This window comes from Scyliorhinus canicula, chromosome 14, assembly GCF_902713615.1.
Source record: "Scyliorhinus canicula chromosome 14, sScyCan1.1, whole genome shotgun sequence".
Lineage (NCBI taxonomy): Eukaryota > Metazoa > Chordata > Chondrichthyes > Carcharhiniformes > Scyliorhinidae > Scyliorhinus > Scyliorhinus canicula.
Window position 1 is genome coordinate 93,021,365 of NC_052159.1, and position 20,102 is coordinate 93,041,466.

A 20,102-nucleotide genomic window follows, 5' to 3' on the forward strand; every position below is an offset into this window, starting at 1 on the left:
AGAGGGCTACGGTGTGAAGAGTAAATAGGCCAGCAGAGGTATGCAGGCATTGCAGGAGGTTCTTTTAAGGGAAAAAAACCTTTTGTTCTTAGTTTTAGCTGGGAATATTGCAGTTTGAGACAGGACACTGGGGAGTGAACATCTCTCAATGCTGCCAGGAGAAGCTAGATGGGACAAGCAAATTGCAAAGATGCAAGCTTTTCTAAAGAACCAGTTAGAGTCCAGAAAATCATGGAATTGGGACAGTGAGAATTTCTAACATGACTGGAGTTAAAAGCACAGTAAGAAGTCTTACAACACCAGGTTAAAGTCCAACAGGTTTGTTGCAAATCACTTGCTTTCGGAGCACTGCTCCTTCATCAGGTGAACCTGGACTTGGTGTTGTAAGACTTCTTAGTGTGCTCACCCCAGTCCAGCGCCGGCATCTCCACATCATGGGAGTTAAGAGAACAGAGACAAAGGTACTTATCAGAAGAATTTAAGGAAGAGTTAACTAAGAGTTAAAGATACAATTGCAATAACCAGATTTAAAGTGGGACAACTGACTTCAGAGGTAAATGAAACATTTGATGCCTTTTTACTAGACCCTGGGAATCAAGAGTTAACACAATTGTGAACAGTTCGTACAGCAGTCAAGACAAAGAAATCCTAAAGAGGTTGGTGTAAATCCTGGACTGGATTTTCTGCTAAAACTGGAGCAGAAACTTTGCTTAAAAGTGTGATTTGTAAAACCCGGGCTGGATTTCATAATGTAAATCACTAACAGAAGATTTAAAGTTTTGTTTGGGGAATGGAGTTTGGAAACTCTCATGTGACAATCCCCTGTTGGGATTCTGAGGCGATAAACCACAGGCATTCACTTCAGGTTTAGAGTGGAGAATGTATTTGACCACAGCCATCTTGTGTGTTTCAAGGCAAATTGTGTGGCTGAGACTCTTGTAACTTAAAATATGGTTTGCCATACACGTTGACCTGAAAATCTGTGTAATTGTGAAGCTAAGGGGAGAGTAAAGGAGTATTGTATTATATTCCAAGTTTCCATGTTTAATAAATGTTTTTTCTTGATAAAACTAATTAGCAGTCCTGTGACTCTGTTCCTTCAGGTTTTACAAACAGAAGTAAAAGTTACGGTCTTTTGAGTCGGGATACTATTCTGGGATCTTCCCATCCAGTTTTAACATCAACTGGGACCGTAATGCAGCTAAATCACGCAATAATCTGACTTCATGCATTCCTAAATCCTGGCATAAACTTGCAGCTCAAATGACTGAACAAGCAGCAAGGAAACCAATCTGTTTTCAAAATTATTTTGCTAGTGTTTTAAGGTTTAATATGTTTCTTTTCAAGGCCTCATTTTAAACTTTCTGCTTTAACCCCTCAGCTATCAACGGCTTTCTTTTTGGAAATTTACCTGGGCTGAACATGTGCAGCGGTCAACCTGTTTCCTGGCACTTGTTTTCAATAGGAAATGAAGTTGATATTCATTCAGCCTATTTTCATGGCCAGACTCTCATTAACAAGGGTCATAAGGTGGATGTCATCAGTCTTTTTCCAGCTACCTTTGTCACAGTGGAGATGGTTTCTAGAAATGTGGGGAAATGGTTGTTAAGCTGCCAAGTGAATGACCATATTAAAGGTGAGAAGCTGACTTCCTATCTTTAACATTTTTAACATTTAACAATCGTTTTACATTTTATTTGCTAGGAACGTGGAAGAGGATTTAATGGTTGAGAGTTTTTTAAAAAAACAATGTTTGTTATTTATTGATTGTTATTTATCTTGGTACCACTGTGGATTTAGATTCCAGTAGCCCAGTGAATGTGAGATGGCTCCTGTTGGTTATGCTGCTAAATCTTGGCCTGGATTTTAATACAGCTGACCTGTTGGGGAACAATGGGTTTGCTAAGGTGTAGCCAACCTGATATCGGGATTCCCCTGCACCCTTTGGAGTTTCAAACTGATCAGGCTCATTCTTAGAATCCAGTCTGACCGATAGGCTTGGCTTCCAATGGACAATGAACAGGAGGCCAGATGACAAAGTAGGTCCATGTCGGAGTGGGTGAAACGATTGTGGGAGTGGTGGGGGGGAAAGGGGGAGGAGTGTCATTGTTGGGTGGGATTGATCCTGGGAGGGGGGAAAAGGGCTCAACTTGGGGAATTTTTAAATGACTATTTCATTGGATGTGGGTATTGCTGGCTAGGCCAGCATTTATTACTCCTCCCTAATTGCCCTTGGGAAGGTGGTGATGAGCTGCCTTCTTGAAACACTGCAGTACCTCTGTAGGTACACCCACAGTGCTGTTAGGAAGGAGTTCCAGGATTTGATCCAGCGACAGTGAAGGAACAATGATATTATTCGAAGTCAGAATAGTGTGTGATTTGGAGGGAAACCCTCAACTGGTAGTGTTCCCATGAGTCCATTTATCTTGTCCTTCTAGCTGGTAGAGGTCAGGGGTTTGGAGGGTCTCTCAAAGGAGACTTGGCTACAGTGCATCTTTTTTGTTGTACCTACTGCTGCTACTGCGTTTTAGTGTTTAATTTTGGTGGCTGGGTGACAGGCTGCTTTTGGATGATGTTGAGCCTCTTGCGTGTTGTTGGAGCTGCACGTATCTAGCACACTCCTGACTTGTGCCTTGTAGGTAGCAGACATATTTTGCGGCGTCAGGAGGTGAGTTACTCACTGCAGAGCCCCTAGCCTCTGACCTCTCCTGTAGCCATAGTATTTACATGACTAGTCCAGTTCAGTTTCTGGTCAATGGTAACCCCCAGGATGTCGATTGTGGGCTATTTAGCGATGGTAATGTCATTGAACGTAAAGGTGAGATAATTAGATTCACTCTTGTTGGAGATGTTCATTGCCTGCCACTTGTGTGTCATGAATGTTTCTTGGTCATTTATCAATCCAAGCCTGAATGCTATTCCTGTCTTGTTGCATTTCGACACAGACTGCTTCAGTGTCCAAGGAATTGTAATGGTGCTGAACATTGTGAAATCATCAGTGAACCTCCCCCTTTCTGAGCTTATGATGGAAGGAAGGTCAGTGGTGAAGTAACTAAAGGTAGTTGGGCCTCAGGCACTACCTTGGGGAACTTCTGGGGCTGAGATGATTGGTCCCTTACCACAAGCATCTTCCTTTGTGTTAGGTATGACTCCAACCAGTGGAGAGTTTCCCCTCTGTTTCTAATTGATCTACGTTTTTCCAGGCGCTCTTTGATGCCTCACTATCAAATGTGGCCTTGATGTCAAGGGCAGTCATTCTCCACTCCTTTTCTTGAGTTTCACTTTTATGCCCATGCTTGGTCCAAGTCTGTCATGAGGTCAGGAACCCTTGTGGAACACTTCTGACTTATCAGTGAGCAAGTTGTTGTTGTGTAAATTTCCTTTGATAGCACTGTTGATGACTATTTCCAGCACTTTGCTGATAATTGGGAAAGTAATTGGCCAAGTTGGATTTGCCCTACTTTTTAGGGACTGGATGTACCTGGGTATTTTACCAGTGAAGGGTAATGGTTGTGTTGTTGGCTTGGGGTAGAGTTAGTTCTGAAGTACAAGACTTCAGTACTACTTCTGGGTTTTGTCAGGACTAATAGCCTTTGGTAGTATTCCGTGCCTTCAGCCATTTCTTGAATTGGCAGATGCGAATGCTCATACCTTGTCTTTTGCACTGATTTGCTGGTTACCGCCTCCATTGCGGATGGGGATATTTATGGCCCCCTGTTAGTTGTCAAATTGCCCACCAACATTCATGACTGGATGTGGTAGGACAGCAGAGCTTTGTTGATGGTGGGATAATTTGTCTCTATTGCATGTTGATTTCACTGTTTTGCATGAAAGTAGTTCTGTATTGTAGTTTATCAGGTTGACAGTTCATATGTAGGTGTGCTTGGTGCTGCTCCTGGCATGGATTCCTGCACTCTTTATTGAATTGGGTTGATCCATTAGCTTGCTTGTGATGGTAAAGTGAGGGACATGCCAGGCCATGAGGTTACAGATTGTGATTGAATAGAATTCTGCAGCTCCTGATGGTCCACTTTGCCTTATGGGTGCCTACTTTGAGTTGCTAGATCAGTTTGAAATCTATCCCATTCAGCACGGTGGTAGTGCATGCAACACAGTGGTAAATATGCTTATTGTGAAGATAGGACTTCATCTTCACAAAAACTGTGCTGTGGTCACCTCTACCAATGCTCTCCTGGACAGATGCATCAGTGACAGCCAGATTGGTGATGGCAAGGTCTAGTAGGTTTTTCCCTCTTGTTGGTTCCCTCTGCACCTGGCATAGGACCAGTGCATCAAATATGTCCCTCAAGATGCTTCCAACAATGGTGCCATACATATGGTGATGGACATTGCACATTCTGTGCTGCTGCCACTTCCTCCAATTGGTATTCAACATGGAGCACTGATTGATCAGCTGAGGTTGGGGGAGAGCATGTGGTGGGTGGCAGTAATCAGTAGGAGTGGGCAGTAGGAGATTCTATGCCCATGTTTGACCTGATACCATGTAATTTCATGGAGTCAATGTTCAGCACTTTCAGGGCATCCATCCTGACTGTACCGCTGTGGTGCTGTCAATGCTGGGTCTGTCCTGTTGCGAGCCAGTGTATGATTCCGTGAGTATAACAAAGTCAGGCTGTGTGTGACTAGTCTGTAAGACAGCTGTCCGAATTTTGGCACAAGCCTGCTGTTAGATGGCTGGTTATGCCATTATTGTTTCCAGTGGTTCACCCCATTTTATTCTTCTTTGACTTTTCCGTAGTGGTTTAGTACAACTGAATGAATGGTTTGGTTTGCCGGGGTATTTCATTGGATCTGTAGACACATGTAGGCCAGACCAAGTAAGGATGGCAGATTTCATTCCCTAAAGGCATGGTAAAACCTGATGGGCTTTTACAACAATTGGCAATTTACTGAGATTAACTTTGGATTCCAGATTTTATTTTTAAAAAAAAGGTAACTAATTGAATTTGTATTTCATCAGCTCCCAGGGAGATATTTGAACATATCTCCCCAGGGCATTAACCTGGGCCTCTAAATTACTGGTCCAGTGACATTACACCATAAGACCATAAGACATAGGAGCGGAAGTAAGGCCATTCGGCCCATCGAGTCCACTCCACCATTCAATCATGGTTGATTTCAACTCCATTTACCCTGCACATCTTTGGACTGTGGGAGGAAACCGGAGCATCCGGAGGAAACTCACTTTGGACTCTCAAAGTCAGGTAAGGTAGGGTTACGGGGATAAGAGTGGGATAGGGTCCTCTTGCAGAGGGTTGATGCTGGCCCCATGAGCCAAATAGCCTCCTGCACCTATATGGAGTCTCGAAGCCTACCTGGAGTGTTGGCCCCTGGCATCTAATCTATCCCCGTGGAAACCACCTCCAGGTGACTGAGCTGTTCCAGTCGATCGCTAGTTTCACATAGATACATAGAAGATAGGAGCAGGAGGAGACCTTTTGATACCCGCTGTGATCAAAATTTGCAGTTATCCCACTGTCGGGAAACAGATTTCTTGCCTCCTGCCAAATTAAGTGCCCTTGCCTGCCACGATTCCTGTTGCTGGCAGGAGCAGAAAACTTTGCCCATAGTAACATAGTTCAGCTGGTGCTGGTGGAGGTGGGAGCAGCGGTGACACTGCCTCCGCATAAAATCTAGTCTTTGTCTCTCTCTCTCGACAGATACTGCCTGGCCTGAGAATTTCTAGCATTTTCTGGTTTTATAACATTGAGAGGCAGCTTCTTCGAGGAAAAGGTTTGTCTATTTTGTTTCTCTTACTGAATTGTGGTGCAGTTTTAACATTTAAGATTTGCATTCCCTCGTTGTGTTTTCCAGCTGGCATGCAGGCATTGTTTGTTGTGGAGGAATGTGGACACAATTCTTCAGAAACTACACTTACCGGTAAAGAGAGAAAGTACTACATTGCAGCTGAAATGGAGCGGTGGAAATACGGTCCCACAACCAGGAACCTATTTAACGGTCAACCACTAGATGCAGAAGGAAGGTATTTTTAAATCGATCAATCTGTAATCTCTAATACTGACTAAAAATCTATGTGCACTTTTTAACCTTCTCGACATCCTACCTCATATATACAGTAAATTTAGAAACAAACTTATAACAAATTGGCATAGAGACAGGCCAGTCAGTTGTGTCAACAAGTGTCTAAAGAGCTAGTGTTGGAAAAGGTATGCCTTTGCACGTGGCGCTACCACTATTGCTGGGATAGGAAGGAACTGTACCAATGGAATGGGACCAGTGGCCTCGTGGAAAGGGTAAATAGGCAAAGGTGGCAGAGGCTTCATGTAGGATAGGGGAGTTATTGAAATTACATCAGTGAGCTTAAATATAATGGAATAAGGAACGATGTAAGGGAGCAAACCTATAAATGTCCAGGGAACAAATAGAGCTAAAGAACTAGAGTGTTAAAAGACAGTTAAGAATAAATTGAGGATATCATAGAATGTACAGTGCAGAAGGAGCACATTCGGCCCATCAAGTATGCACCGGCCCTTGGCAAGAGCACCCTACCCAAGCCCACACCTCTCACCCTATCCCCACACCTCCACCCTATCCCCGTAACCCCAACTAATCTTTTTTTTTGGACACTAAGGGCAATTTAGCATCGCCAATCCACCTAACCTGCACATCTTTGGACTGTGGGAGGTCATCAGAGCACCCGGAGGAAACCCATGCAAACACTGGGAGAACGTGCAGACTCCTCACAGACAGTGACCCAAGCTGAGAATCGAACTTGAGACCCTGGAGCTGTGAAGCAACTGTGCTAACCACTGTGCTACCGTGCTGCCCGGTGGAGTTGCTATTAAAAATGAATAAAACTGTCTGAACAGCAATGAACACAATGTCCATAATAAATATGTTGAGGAGTCAGATAGATCCAGGCTTACAGAGTCACTGAAAAATTAGGACTGGGATTTAAACTGTACAGGGCATCATGGGCGGATTCTCCGTCCCTACGTACCCGTTGTTTGGTGCGCGTTGCCCCCGCTGGCAGTGGGATCCTCCGTCCTGGCAGCCGGCCAATGGGGTTTCCCATTGTGGACACCCCATTCCGTCGGGAAATCGCGGGTGTGAGTGCGCTGCCAGCGAAGCGGAGGATTCCCCCCGATGCACAACCCGGTCCAATATATTTCAAAAAGGTAAGTAAGAAAAAGAAGAGGTGGGAAAACTGTATTTATAAGAGACAGTAGAAGAAGGTGATCACCTTTTAAAGCACCAAGCACAGGTTCACTCTGGTGCTCCCTCCGTGGCAACAAGCCTGCTTACTGTTGGGTTGATACTAGCTTGTCGTTAACGTTGGTCTTAATTGTCCACTTAGGGCCTCAATTGACAGTGAAGTGAAAAAGTCCACCGTGGGCCTTCCCAAGCTAAACTTAATCAGGGTGGGCGTTGGATGTTGGTGGGGTGCTCACCTGCCACTCATCTGCTGATTAAATGCCATCCCCACCACTAAGTATGTCACTAGAAAGGGTAGAGAATTCCATCTATGGGTTCACTGATGACCATGCAATTCTCAAAATGAAAATCACAAGGTGAAATTGGGTTTCCTCCGGGTGCTCCGGTTTCCTCCCACAGTCCAAAGATGTGCAGGTTAGGTGGATTGGCCATGATAAATTGCCCTTAGTGTCCAAAATTGCCCTTAGTGTTGGGTGGGGTTACTGGGTTATGGGGATAGGGTGGAGGTGTTGACCTTGGGTAGGGTGCTCTTTCCAAGAGCCGGTGCAGACTCGATGGGCCGAATGGCCTCCTTCTGCACTGTAAATTCTATGAATATGATACTCTTTGAGCAGAAAACAAGGGCACTGAGGCACCATTTTGGCCGGGGGGGGGATGCAAACCTCCTGTGTCTAAATCCAGAAATGGGTCTATCATCATATAGGTTCAGATGCTGGACGTGCAACACTGGCAGTCACCGAAGAAAGGATTAAGTTAATTAGGGACGTAATGCCTGCTTCTGCACCCTTCCGTAAGATTAATATGTCACCAACAAGGAGGGGGAACCTGATGGTGCTCAGCAGGAGCAGGGAACAGGAGGGGTTGGGTGGATCACTGCAGGAAGAATTAGTGAACTGGTGGTAGCTGATCATGGCAGGGAAGGGTGCGTGATGTGGGGCACAACCAGGGAAGGGTGCGAGACCTGTGGCACAATCTAACTGATTGGGAACAGAGTCCTGGTACCGGTGCATTTATCTAGGTGTTTCCCAATGTTTGCAATGCCGAGAAACACCACGCTATCCATCGGGACTCTGGTTCAATTTGGGGCCTAAGCGAGGAACTGCCCAATGAACCCGTTATCGGCACTGAGGAGCAAAACTCCTCTGTACAGAGAGCGATCTCTCGACCTACTCCCCCTCCCCCAACGCAGCCCTGAACCCCCAAAAGCCCTAATCACCTAGAAGGGGGTCCTCGGGGACCCACCGCAACTGTGCACAGCACTCCCGGGTTCAAACTCTGATGTGGGCAAAATGCCAACCTGGCATCTTGACAGTGCCACCTGGACACCCTGACAGTGCCCCTGCCAGCTTGCAGTGCCACATGGGCACCTCAGAAGTGCCAGGCTGTAACCAGATGAAACTGCCTGGAGGCCAGTGCCAAGGTGCCCTGGTAGCAGTGCCAACCTGCCCAGAGGGCAAGCACCCAGGGACCTCCAATTCCCTGGGAGACCCCCATGAGTGCCGTCTGGTCCCTGTTTGTGGAGACCAGTACTGAATGGTGCTCACTCGAGGTTGCTGAGGGTGAAGGAGTTCAATCCTAATCCCTCGGGTACTTCTGGGAATTGCACGTTAGAGCGAGACTAGCTCTCTCACTCTAACACGCAAGTCTGTAAAATTGTGATCCCACCCATGGGCAGAATTCAGATCACGATGTCTCACAAGATCTCCGTTAGATCTCGTGAGGCGCGGTGAGCCGGGTATATTCCAGAAGTGGGATCTCCCAGCATCTTCTGGCTGTGCCACGCTGTCTTTCAGGTGCAATGCAGCGAATACATTGCGTCCGTGGAATGTTAGGGGGAGGGGCGCATGCAGGTGAGCTGGGGGCAAGCACTCCTGTTTCTCCTGGCCCACAAGCTGTGCTGGAAAAGCACTTGGATGTTACAGTCAGCAGTTGTCAATGCCCTCCACCTCCTGCGATTCTTTAGCCCTGGGAAGCTTGGCCTACAGCTGTTAAATCTGAGGCATGCCGCCTTATTCAATTTAAATACATCCAGAGTCCTGGGAAACAAGCGCAGCCGCAGTGAATTTCAACCCAGGCTCTCCATTGCACTGTGGAAGTCCGATATAGGTGTGGGACGAAATGTGCCACCTCTCCTCGGTAGGACGCTTGGAAGCCCCGGCCTAGATTTTACAGGCCCTTTACGATATGTTTACGGCGGAGGAGCATGTGAAATACCACGGTTGGCGACTCTTCGAACCCACCAGTTAGCTGTCCCCATACCGTGGTAACACTGAAATTGGCAATTTGCCCACCCACCATTTAAAATAAATAATCATGGGCCAGTTGGCCTTGTTAACAAGCCACTTGACCTGGAAATACACTGACCATGCCATAATGTGGTTGGCTTGGGCAGGCCATTTTAAAAATCACAACTGTTTAAAAGGCAGTAAAGAAGGGGGGTACGTTCTTTGTGGAGGTGCCCATGTGCATTATGGAAACACACCAAAATGTTACCCTCTCCTGCGTTCCAACACCAACCACCCCACTCTGCTACACCCAGCTCCCTTGGCTGCCCAATCCCTCGCTACCCAAAATGTCCTGAACCCCTGGCTCTGACATCCATCTTTTCTTTTTGAGCCTGCTGACAGTCCCAGCTGTGCCCACTACTGAGCTGGGCACCAGCAGGATTGCTGCAACTGTCGGCTTATCAGGTTAGCTGGCTCATGGGCAGGACTTTCTCCCACTGAGAAGTAGTTACCCACGATCACCTTGTTTAGCCCACCCACAGTGGGTTACGGCAGTGGGGCAGCTTTCTTTCAGGTACGTCAGCTGCCAGCCAAACTTCCATTGCTGTTGTGAAGAAATTATATTGGTGCATGTTGGTTTAACTGCCTAATGCATCGTTTCCCAGCCGTGTCCTGTCTGCTGCTAGTATTGAATTCAAAGTGAAAGGTCCATTTACACAGCTTAATAAGTATGTCTACCATTCTAAAAAAATACTTGTACATATTGTTGTAAGTGGAAAATGTACTTTTTGTTTAAAAAAAAAACCTCTTCAGATTCTTGACAATTAAAGCAATGTGTACTTTTGACTCCTTACAGTGATTCTGAGATTTTCTTCAAGAGAAGCAGTGACAGAATAGGAGGAGAATACTGGAAAGTTCGCTACATTGAATATATTGACGAAACCTTTAGCAGAAGGAAAAGTCGATCACATGTGGAGGAACATTTAGGAATACTTGGTATTATATATGATTTGTTTTTTTTTAGAACTTTGTTTCTTTTACTTGAAAGCAAACAAAATGACTATTTTTATTTGTGATTTTATAAGGCCCGGTAATCAAAGCTGAAGTTGGAGACACCATTTTTGTTACATTTCTAAATAATGCAAACCGGGCCTACAGTATTCAGCCTCATGGTGTCCATTTTACCAAGGAGTTTGATGGAACTAAATATGTTGATGGTAAGTTTGCACCACTATTTGTGAACTCCTGTTTGTAAAAACTGCACTTTATTTAAAAATATTGCACACCAAATTTATTTTCATTATTTCACAGAACTATTAAAAATCTCCTTTCATCCCCATTTGAAATTGAGACTGTACATTTATTTGCCTGTTGAAAATGATAGGTGGCAACTGTTGTGATCTTAGTGTCCTAATTGGGGTTCTAGTAGGATGATCAAAGAGGTCATGAAAGCTAACAGAAATCTATTCCACTAGATAGCTGCTCATTTTTAAACATTAGCCTATTTAGCCTATCCTGCAGAAATACCTGTGATAGGCATCTAAAGCTCACACGCAAAGCTGGCAGGAGCTTCATGAACCTAAACTAAAGGGGACCGGGAAGGGTTCTGTGGCATTTTTTGCTTCCAAAGAATTGCAACTGCTGAATATACAGCACATCCATGAAAACCTGACAGGGTGGAGGCCTCCGACAAACCTGCAGAAGGATGGCCTTTAAGCGGCCCACAGACTTTCAGGATAAGTACATTGGGCCTTTTAACGGCATTTAGGTTTTTGTGAGCCCCTGTGCAAGATTTTATTTAGACCTGTAAATCACGGGTTGCATCATTTAATTTAGAACATGGAACAGTACAACACATTACAGGCCTTTTGGCCCACGATATTGTGCCGACCATTTATCCTAATCTAAGATCAACCTAACCTACACACCTAACCATCCCTTCAATTTACTGCTGTCCATGTGCCTGTAAAGTGCAGTGTTTGTGATTAAAGGAACTGCAGCTTTATGCACATGTAGATTGTTTTAAACACAACCACCTATGAGCATACACTAACAGCCATAAATATGATTATCAATAATTTCATTAGGAAATTATTGATTCAAGTAACATTTAAGAATAGTTCTGTAAAAGATCATTATTTTTAATACTGTTTAAATTTGAAATTTTAGGTTTTGAGAAAAATGGCTCCCACGTAGAGCCTGGTACATCTTTCATGTACAAATGGACAATTCCAGAACATGTTGGACCTACAGTGAATGATCCACCCTGTCTGACTTGGATGTATTATTCAGCCACCAATCCAGTTGAGGACACCAATTCTGGCCTTGTTGGACCACTGATCATTTGCAGACAGGATACGTTAAATCAAGATGGTTCACAGGTACGTTGCATAGGGATTCGTCTTCAACTCTTTATAATTAAACGACTTTTATTTTCATTATATTTGTTGTTACAACTGTAATGGGAGCATCATGGTGGTGCAATGGTAAGTAATGCTGCCTCACGGCGCCGAGGTCCCAGGCTCGATCCCGGCTCTGGGTCACTGTCCATGTGGAGTTTGCACATTCTCCGCATGTTTACGTGGGTTTTGCCCCCACACTCAAAGATGTGCAAGGTAGGTGGATTGGCCATGCTAAATTGCCCCTTAATTGGAAAAAATGAATTGGGTACTCAAAATTTTTTTTTAAATGTAAGGATCCTCCTGTTAATCCCTGTCTGATCCTAGTTGCCTTAATTTTCTTTTGTTTTAGTTTTTATAATTTTTGTTCCTGGACAAGATGAACTTAGGGAACCCCTTCCAGACCTTGCGGGCAAAGTCCCTAACCTGCAGATACCTGAACTCACTACCCCTCGGCAGCTCTACCCTCTCCCTTAGCCCCTCCAGACTGGCGAACCCTTCCTTCAAATACAAATCCCTCACCTTGACCAGCCCCACTTCCCTCCACCTCCTGTATAGACTATCCACCCCCCCCCCCCCCCCCCCCCCCCCCCCCCGCCCCAGTCAAACCCATGATACTCGCACAGCGGCATTAGCACCGACATTCCTTTCATCCTAAAATGCCTCCTCAGCTGATTCCATATCTTCACCATGGACTGCACCACTGGGCTCCCTGAATACCAACTCGGAGCCATTGGCAATGCTGCCATCACCATAGCCTTCAAACTAGACCCCTTACAAGATTCCACCTCCATCCTAACCCACCGTACCCCTTCTGCTCCCGACCACCGCCGCACCTTGTCCACATTCGCCGCTCAAAAATAATGAAGCACATTTGGCAATGCCAACCCCCCCCCCCCCCCACCCCCACCCTGCTGCCTCTGCCTCTGTAGCAGGGTCTTCTCCACCCTTTGCACCGTCCCCGCTCATACAAAGTCCGAGATGAGCGTGTCCACTTTCTGAAAAAAAGCCTTTGGTATAAAGATCGGGAGAGCCTGAAAGATAAACAAGAACCTCAGCAGAATATTCATTTTCACCACTTGGACCCTCCCCGCCAATGTTAAGTGCAGCGTATCCCACCTCTTAAGATCCTCCCTGGCCTCCTCCACCAACTTCGTTAAGTTCCATTTATGGAGCCCCGATCATTCCATCGCTATTTGAAATCCTCAAGTACCTAAACCCATCCCTCGCTACCGTAAATGTCACACACCCCCCCGACCCCAAATTAGCCCGCTGTTCCAGCTCATTCACCGGGAATACCTCGCTTTTCCCTACATTCAGTTTGTATCCCGAACGCTCCAAACCTCCCCAGCTGGCCCATAAACCTTCCCATACTCTCCAATGGATTTGAAACATACTGCAAGAGGTCATCAGCATAGATTGACATCCGATATTCCCTCTGTCCCCTCATTAACCCCTGCCACTCAGCCGACCCCGGAGAGCCATCGCCAACGGCTCTGTGGCCAGCACAAACAGCAGCGTTGACAGCGGGCACCTCGGCCTTGTACCCATGTGTAAGTCAAAGCTTCGTGCGCTCATAGCATTCGTCCTCACCCTCGCCCTTGGTGCCACATACAGCAACCGCACGCATGCACGAATCTCGGCCCAAACCCAAACCTTCCCGAAACTTCAAACAAGTACCCCCAGTCCACACAATCAAATGCCTTCTCCGCATCCATGGACACCACCAGCTCCGGATCAGAGCCCCCGACGGATTCATCACCACAATCAACAGCCGTCTTATATTGCTCGTGAGCTGCCTGCCCTTCACGAAGCCTGTCTGATCTTCTACAACCACCCACGAGACACAGTCCTCCATCCTCCCCGCAACAACTTAGCTAATACTTTCACATCCGTGTTCAATAGTGGTATGGGTCTGTACGACCCATATTCCACCAGATCCTTCCCTTTTTTTGGAATTAGTGTGATTACTGCCTGCATCATTGTCTCCGGCAACTCCCCTTCTCCAGTGCTTCATTAAGCACCCCCAACAGAAGAGGTGCCAGGTCCGTCGCAATTCCTCATAAAATTCCATGTTACCAGCCTTACCAGAGGCCGACACCTCCAATCACCTCTTCCATCGGTCATCTTCCCTACTTAACTCCCGCTCCCTTAATTCCACCCTATATCTAGCCCATCCCAGATGACCCCTTTCTCCGCCCCGACCATATAATCTCTCGCCCCCTGCCATGTTGCAGCAACTTTTTCCCCTTTCCCCTTTTTCCCTCCATCCCCCTGCCCCTGGCCACCCCTCTTGACCTTCAGCTGCACTGCCTCACTTCCGTTCACCAGCATAACCTGCTTGTGTGGCTGCTCCTGCCCAAAGAAACCTCCCAATGATCTCCACCCCCCCCCCCCCACCCCCCCACCCCCCAAGGTCAAGGGAGAGGGCTCCCTGCTGGCCTACCCCTCCACCGACCAAATAAGGACTTCGCCTGAACTTCCTTACAATCTCAACATTAAACAGCAACCCCCCACCCCCCAAATAAAGACGAAAATCCCCCAATCCCTACACCCCCTTCAAACATGCTCCCAACCATTACAAAATGCCAGCACCCTGGTTCCTAAGCATTGTCCGCTCAGTTCCCCCCAGTTTGTGCTCCTTTAATGAAGTCTTCAACTGCTTCTGTGGTCTCGAAATAATACTCCTGGCCTCCGAACATCACCCATAATTTCGCCGGGTAGAGCACCAATCCTGCGCTGCCGTTGGTACAGCACCACCGTGGCCTTGTTGAAACCTGCCCACCGCTTTGCCAACTCGTCTCCGATGTCCTGATAGATTCTGATTTATTCCCCTCCCAGTTGCAGGTGAGCTTCTCCCTGGCTCATCGCAGAATTTTCTTTCTCCCCAAATTTGTGGAGCCTCATGATCACCGCCCGTGATGGCTCCCCAGCTCTAGCCTTCTGCCTCAGGGACCTATGAGCTCGGTCCACTTCAGGCGCCTTATCTAGCCCCCCTTCCGCCACCAGCCCCGCTAGCATCTTTGAGACGTACGTTGTGGCACTCGCACCTTCCACTCCTTCAGGCAGGCCCACTATTCACAGGTTCTGCCTTCTCGAGGCATCCTCCTGTTCCTCCACCTTTGCTGTCAACATTTACACAGGTCCCCAGGAGCCCCACCTCCACTTCAGAGCCACAACACGATCGCTGTAGTCCGAGATCACTCCTTCGATCTCCTGAATCTGTGACCTCTGCACATCCAAACACTGCTCCACCCGTTTCAGAGAACTCTTCAGGCGTGCCACAGCTTTTTCGATGGTCTTTGCACGATTCTCACTCATTTTCTTCCTCTGTTGATGGAATTCTACCTTGATAAAAGCCATCTGCTCGTCTATCTGGGGCCTTCCAGCTTGAATCTGCCCTTCCCCCGCCTGTATGTTTGAAGTGGCTGTCGCTGCAGCGGAAGCTTGTTCCAACTTTTCGGCCAAATCCCTCACTGTTTTCTGCCAGGTCTGGTAACCAGCAGACCTACCAGTCCCGGGGGAAATTACTCCTCCAACATTCACCTTTTCATCAAAATTCCACTCCGTATAGGTAAAAAGAGCTCTTTTCTGTGACTTTAAGCAGGAGCTGCTCTGTATGTGGCCACTCCCTCCATGGTCATACCAGAAGTGCTCTATTGTTGTCCTAACTTACAAATCCGGTGCCTGTAGGTCATTGGAACAGCCAAGGGCTAAAGATCTCAGAACCATTATACAAATTATTGGTTAATTCACTTATGTAGGGACTCGAGGGCCTATGGGGCTGGAATTGACCGCATTCTAGTCCAGAGTGTCATAGGGTCAGAATGGTAGCACAGTGGTTCGCACTGTTGCTTCACAGAGCCCAGGTTCAAGTCTGCATGTTCTTCCCGTGTCTGTGTGCGTTTCCTCCGAGTGCTCCGGTTACCTCCCACAAGTCCCAAAAGACCTGTTGTTAGGTGAATTGGACAAATTGAATTCTCCCTCTGCATACCCGAACAGGCGCCAGAGTGTGGCGACTGGGGTATTTTCACCGTAACTTCATTGCGGTGAGAAGTAAAAAACTCCCCACTATTCTTAGAGTTCCTCTATACCCAAAAGGGTCAATAAGATATTCTAAATGGTGAACAGGGATTCTCACTCCCTGACTCCTATGCAGACTTAGGTGGGTGTTATTCTATATTTTAAAGTTATCCCCTGGTATATCCCATATCGTCATAGGAGATTTAATCTACTTACCACTTAGTAGCCTGGGTCCCGCATTGCTAATTAAGTAAAGTAGACTTTGTAATAACCACTGTTTTAGGTTAAAACTTTGAGTTATTTTATTATTTTTTTCTTTTAAAAGATAAAATCACTGTCTTTACAAAAAAGTTAAAAGATCTTGTTTCTGGATTCTCCTGGTTGGTTGAAAAGACCTTCAGGTCTGCCTTGACAATGTCTCTTCTTTATCTTTTGGTTTTTCTCCTGATGGATTCACTGTTCTGCTCGGTTTTCATGTTCTATCCTTCCCATGACCGAGGGCAGCTATGAGAGCTGAGTCTGCTGGCTGTTACCGATTTAGGGTTTATATCTCCCTTCTAGCAGTTATTAAATTCATATGACATTATCGTGAAGTAACTTTGTTTTGCTCTTGATTGTTCAGTGTATCTTTGATCTTAATTACTTCTAATACGACTATGTATTCATGTTGAGCATGACTTTAGTTCATCGAACTCTGATTAAATTTTTTTCCTTTGTAATGTTCAAAAGTGCTTTGATCCTAGAGGGGTTCTGGTTCCTGTCACTTCTAAAGTTGCTTTATTACCAAATAGTGCCCTTAGCTTGTCAGAACTCTGACTCCGATTTGGGGTTAACCTGTGCTCTTGTGGACACGTCATCTCCAGCTTCCCATATTCAACTGGTGTCAGCAGGATTTCACACCTAAACATTTGTCACCCAATTCAACTCAAGATCCTGGCAATTATGTTATAACTGCTTACTAAAATAATTAACTTCAAAGAAGGTGTGAAATATTGTTTCTCGTCATGTAACTAAAAGTTCAATCTGCTTTAACTTGAAAGACAGGCATTAGTTTTACAGCTTGAACAGTCACAAGCTGTTTTCTTAATGCCTGTTTGATGAAGGCTATCTGCATTTCAAAACTTCTTTTGCTGCTGCTGTTAACCCTTTGTGGGATTTCCCCCTACATTTTCTCATGTACCCTCAGGTCAGGTTTTGCCAGACTTCCATGTTTCAAATGACATATTTTCCCATTTTTACTTTACAGGTGCTAATGTAAGCCTACTTGTGACAATAATAAAGATTATTATTAACACATTTATTACATTCACCTTCTAAGACACTGTCAGGGAATTGGGGAAAGTTCTACTGGTTGGAGCCATATCTAACACAATGGAAAATGGTTGTAGTTGTTGGAAGCCTATCATCTCAGTTCCAGGACATCACTGCAGGAGTTCCTCAGGATATTGTCCTGGGCCCGACCATCTTGAGCTTCTTCATCAATAAAAAGGACAGAAGTGTGTTGCCTTGTGATGAAAGGTTAAACATGCTATGTCTGTCTGCTGGAGTTTGAAATAGTAAGAAGTGACTTTATTGAAACACATATGATCCTGAGGGGTCTTGACAGTTTGGACATGGAGGGGATATTTCCTCTTGTGGGAGTATCTAGGATTGTTAGACGCAAGGGTCACCCATTTAAAATGGAGATGAGGCAACATTTTTCTCTGAGGGTTGTGGTTTTTGGAACTGTCTTTCTGAAAAGTTTGTGGAAGCAGAGTCTTTGAATGGTTTAAAGGCAAAGTTGGATTAAAGGCAAAGGGGGTGATAGGTTATTGAGGAGAGGCAATGCAAGCTTGAGGTTCCTATCCGATCATCCATAATTTTATTGAATGGTGGGGCAAGCCCAATGGGCTGAATGGCCTACTCCTGCTCCTTGCACGTATGTTCGTTTTGTTCATATGTAAGTAGGATGTTCTCTAATGATTACACTTTTTAAATTACATTCGCGACTCCTGAGATACTGAAGCAGTCCATGTTCAAATGCAGCAAGATCTAGACAATATCCAGGCTTTTGCTGACTAGTGGCAAGTAAGTGGTAAGAGAGAATCTAATCATCTCCCCCATGGTATTCAATGGCATTCCCACCATCATCGTTTTGGGGTTACCATTGACCAGAAAATAAACTGGGCCAGTCATATAAATACTGTGGCTAAAAGAGCAGGTCAAAGACTAGGAATCTGATGGTGACTAACTCCCTTCCTGACTTGCCGCAACCTACCTATGATGTACAATGCATAAGTCAGAAGTTAAATGGAATACTGTGTTGTGGGCAGCACGGTAGCATAGTGGTTAGTACAATTGCTTCACAGCTCCAGGGTCCCAGGTTCGATTCCCAGCTTGGGTCACTTTCTGTGCGGAGTGTGCATGTTCTCCCCGTGTGTGCGTGGGTTTCCTCCGGGTGCTCCGGTTTCCTCCCACAGTCCAAAGATGTGCCGGTTAGGTGGATTGGCCATGCTAAATTGCCCTTAGTGTCCAAAATTGCCCTCAGTATTAGGTGGGGTTACTGGGTTATGGGGTTATGGGGATAGGGTGGAGTGTGGGCTTTGATAGGGTGCTCTTTCCAAGAGCCGGTGCAGACTCGATGGGCCGAATGGCCTCCTTCTGCACTGTAACTTCTATGATTTTATGAATACTCTCCCCTTGCCTGGATGAGTGCAGCTCTAACAACACTCAAGAAGTCTGAAGGATATGAACAAAGCCACACGTTTGGTTGACATCCTATCGACATACATTCACTTCCATCACTATTGGCACACAATGGCAAAAGTGTGTATCATCTACAGGATGTGCTGAAGCAACTTGCCAAAGCTCCGTTGTTAGCAACTTCCAACCCTGCAGCCTCTACTACCTAGAAGGACAAGGGCAGAAGACACATGGAAACACCGCCACATCCTGACTTGCAACTATATCTTTGTTCCTTATCTGTCACTGGGCCAAAGTCCTGGAACACTGTCCCTAACAGCAGTGTGGGTATACTTACTCCAGATGGACTGCAGCAGTGCAAGAAGGCAGCTCACCATCCCCACCTCAAGCAAAAATAGATACAAACAACAAATGCAGCACTAGCCAGCAACTCTCATTTCTCATTGAAGAATATTTGTAAAATGTCACCAAAGTTTACATCAAATTCATTGTGCTTGCCCTACATTTCTTTCTGTACTAATGTTAGGCAGATGTTAAATTAATTTCTGCAAAGATCTATTTGTGAGGGCTGTGTTGGCTGCTGCCTCACTGGAACAGTTATGCATGCCCACTCTGTCAGCCAGCGTATGTGTGGTTCTCCCACCCCTAACTTCGTGGTCATGCATCCGTCATCTGCCACCTCCTCATCAGCCAACCCCCCTCCTGGCCCCTTACCACTCTCAACCCCTTTCCTTATTTCCCCTCTTCCGGCCCCTTGCCACCCTGCTTGCCATTTTCCTCCCAATCCCTCACTGCCCTGCTCCCAGCCTCTCTCCCGGCCAACTGCCACTCTCATCGTCGCCCGTCTCCCGATCCCTTGCTGCCTTTCTCTCCATTCCTTGCCTCCCCATTGGCTGACCCTTGTCCTTTCCTTTGTCCCAATCTCCCCACCTTGGGCTCTATCCCAATCCTGAACTCTTGCTGCATCTTTCCTAAGTCCTTTGTGCACTGTACAATTGGGAGTGAAATTTAAATAAAACTTTGTTTCTGTGCAGCTTTCCCAGTGTCTGGGAAACCCTTCAGAAAAAGGGAGATGAAAATTTCCAGCTGAATCAGATACGTGCATTTAAGAGGGTCTTTATAGACCAACAGGAACAGGCCTTCAAGGAAGCCTTTGAAATTGCCTCTGCCAATTGTGGCCTCTCCCTTCACTACAATGTAATTGCTGACTTCCCAGCTTCTGACTGTCCCTGAGTTGTGGCCTGTGGGCAGGCTGGAAACCAATCTAAAATGTTTTCCCAAGTCCATCGGGGGCTACACCCCCTCCCCACCCCAATAATGTAAGACCTGCCCAGACCCCCCTCACCCGGCCACTGACCAGAGACCACCCAGAAGAGAGACCCTTGTCTGGAAGTCCCGGGAAGAGAGACCCCTGTCGGACAGTTGGGGAGCAGTCCAGACAGAGGCAGTGAATTAAAATCACTGCTTTAAAACTCACCTATGCAATATATCTGCTGGCTCAAGCACAGGAAGCAGCACAAGTCAATTCCTGGAAAGAGAAAGCCAGTCAGCTGGATTTAAACCACTGAGGTCTTTG

The 20,102-nt window shown here is 46.2% G+C and overlaps 1 protein-coding gene across 1 annotated transcript in view; it reads left to right on the forward strand.

Moving 5' to 3' along the window:
* The window catches only part of LOC119977512 (ferroxidase HEPHL1-like), a 146,612-nt gene that overhangs the window by 57,175 nt on the left and 69,335 nt on the right, over positions 1-20,102 (forward strand). The window contains 5 exon segments of the mRNA XM_038818551.1: positions 1,382-1,636; positions 5,836-6,004; positions 10,279-10,418; positions 10,508-10,639; positions 11,592-11,803. Coding sequence (XP_038674479.1) covers positions 1,382-1,636; positions 5,836-6,004; positions 10,279-10,418; positions 10,508-10,639; positions 11,592-11,803 — 908 coding nt within the window.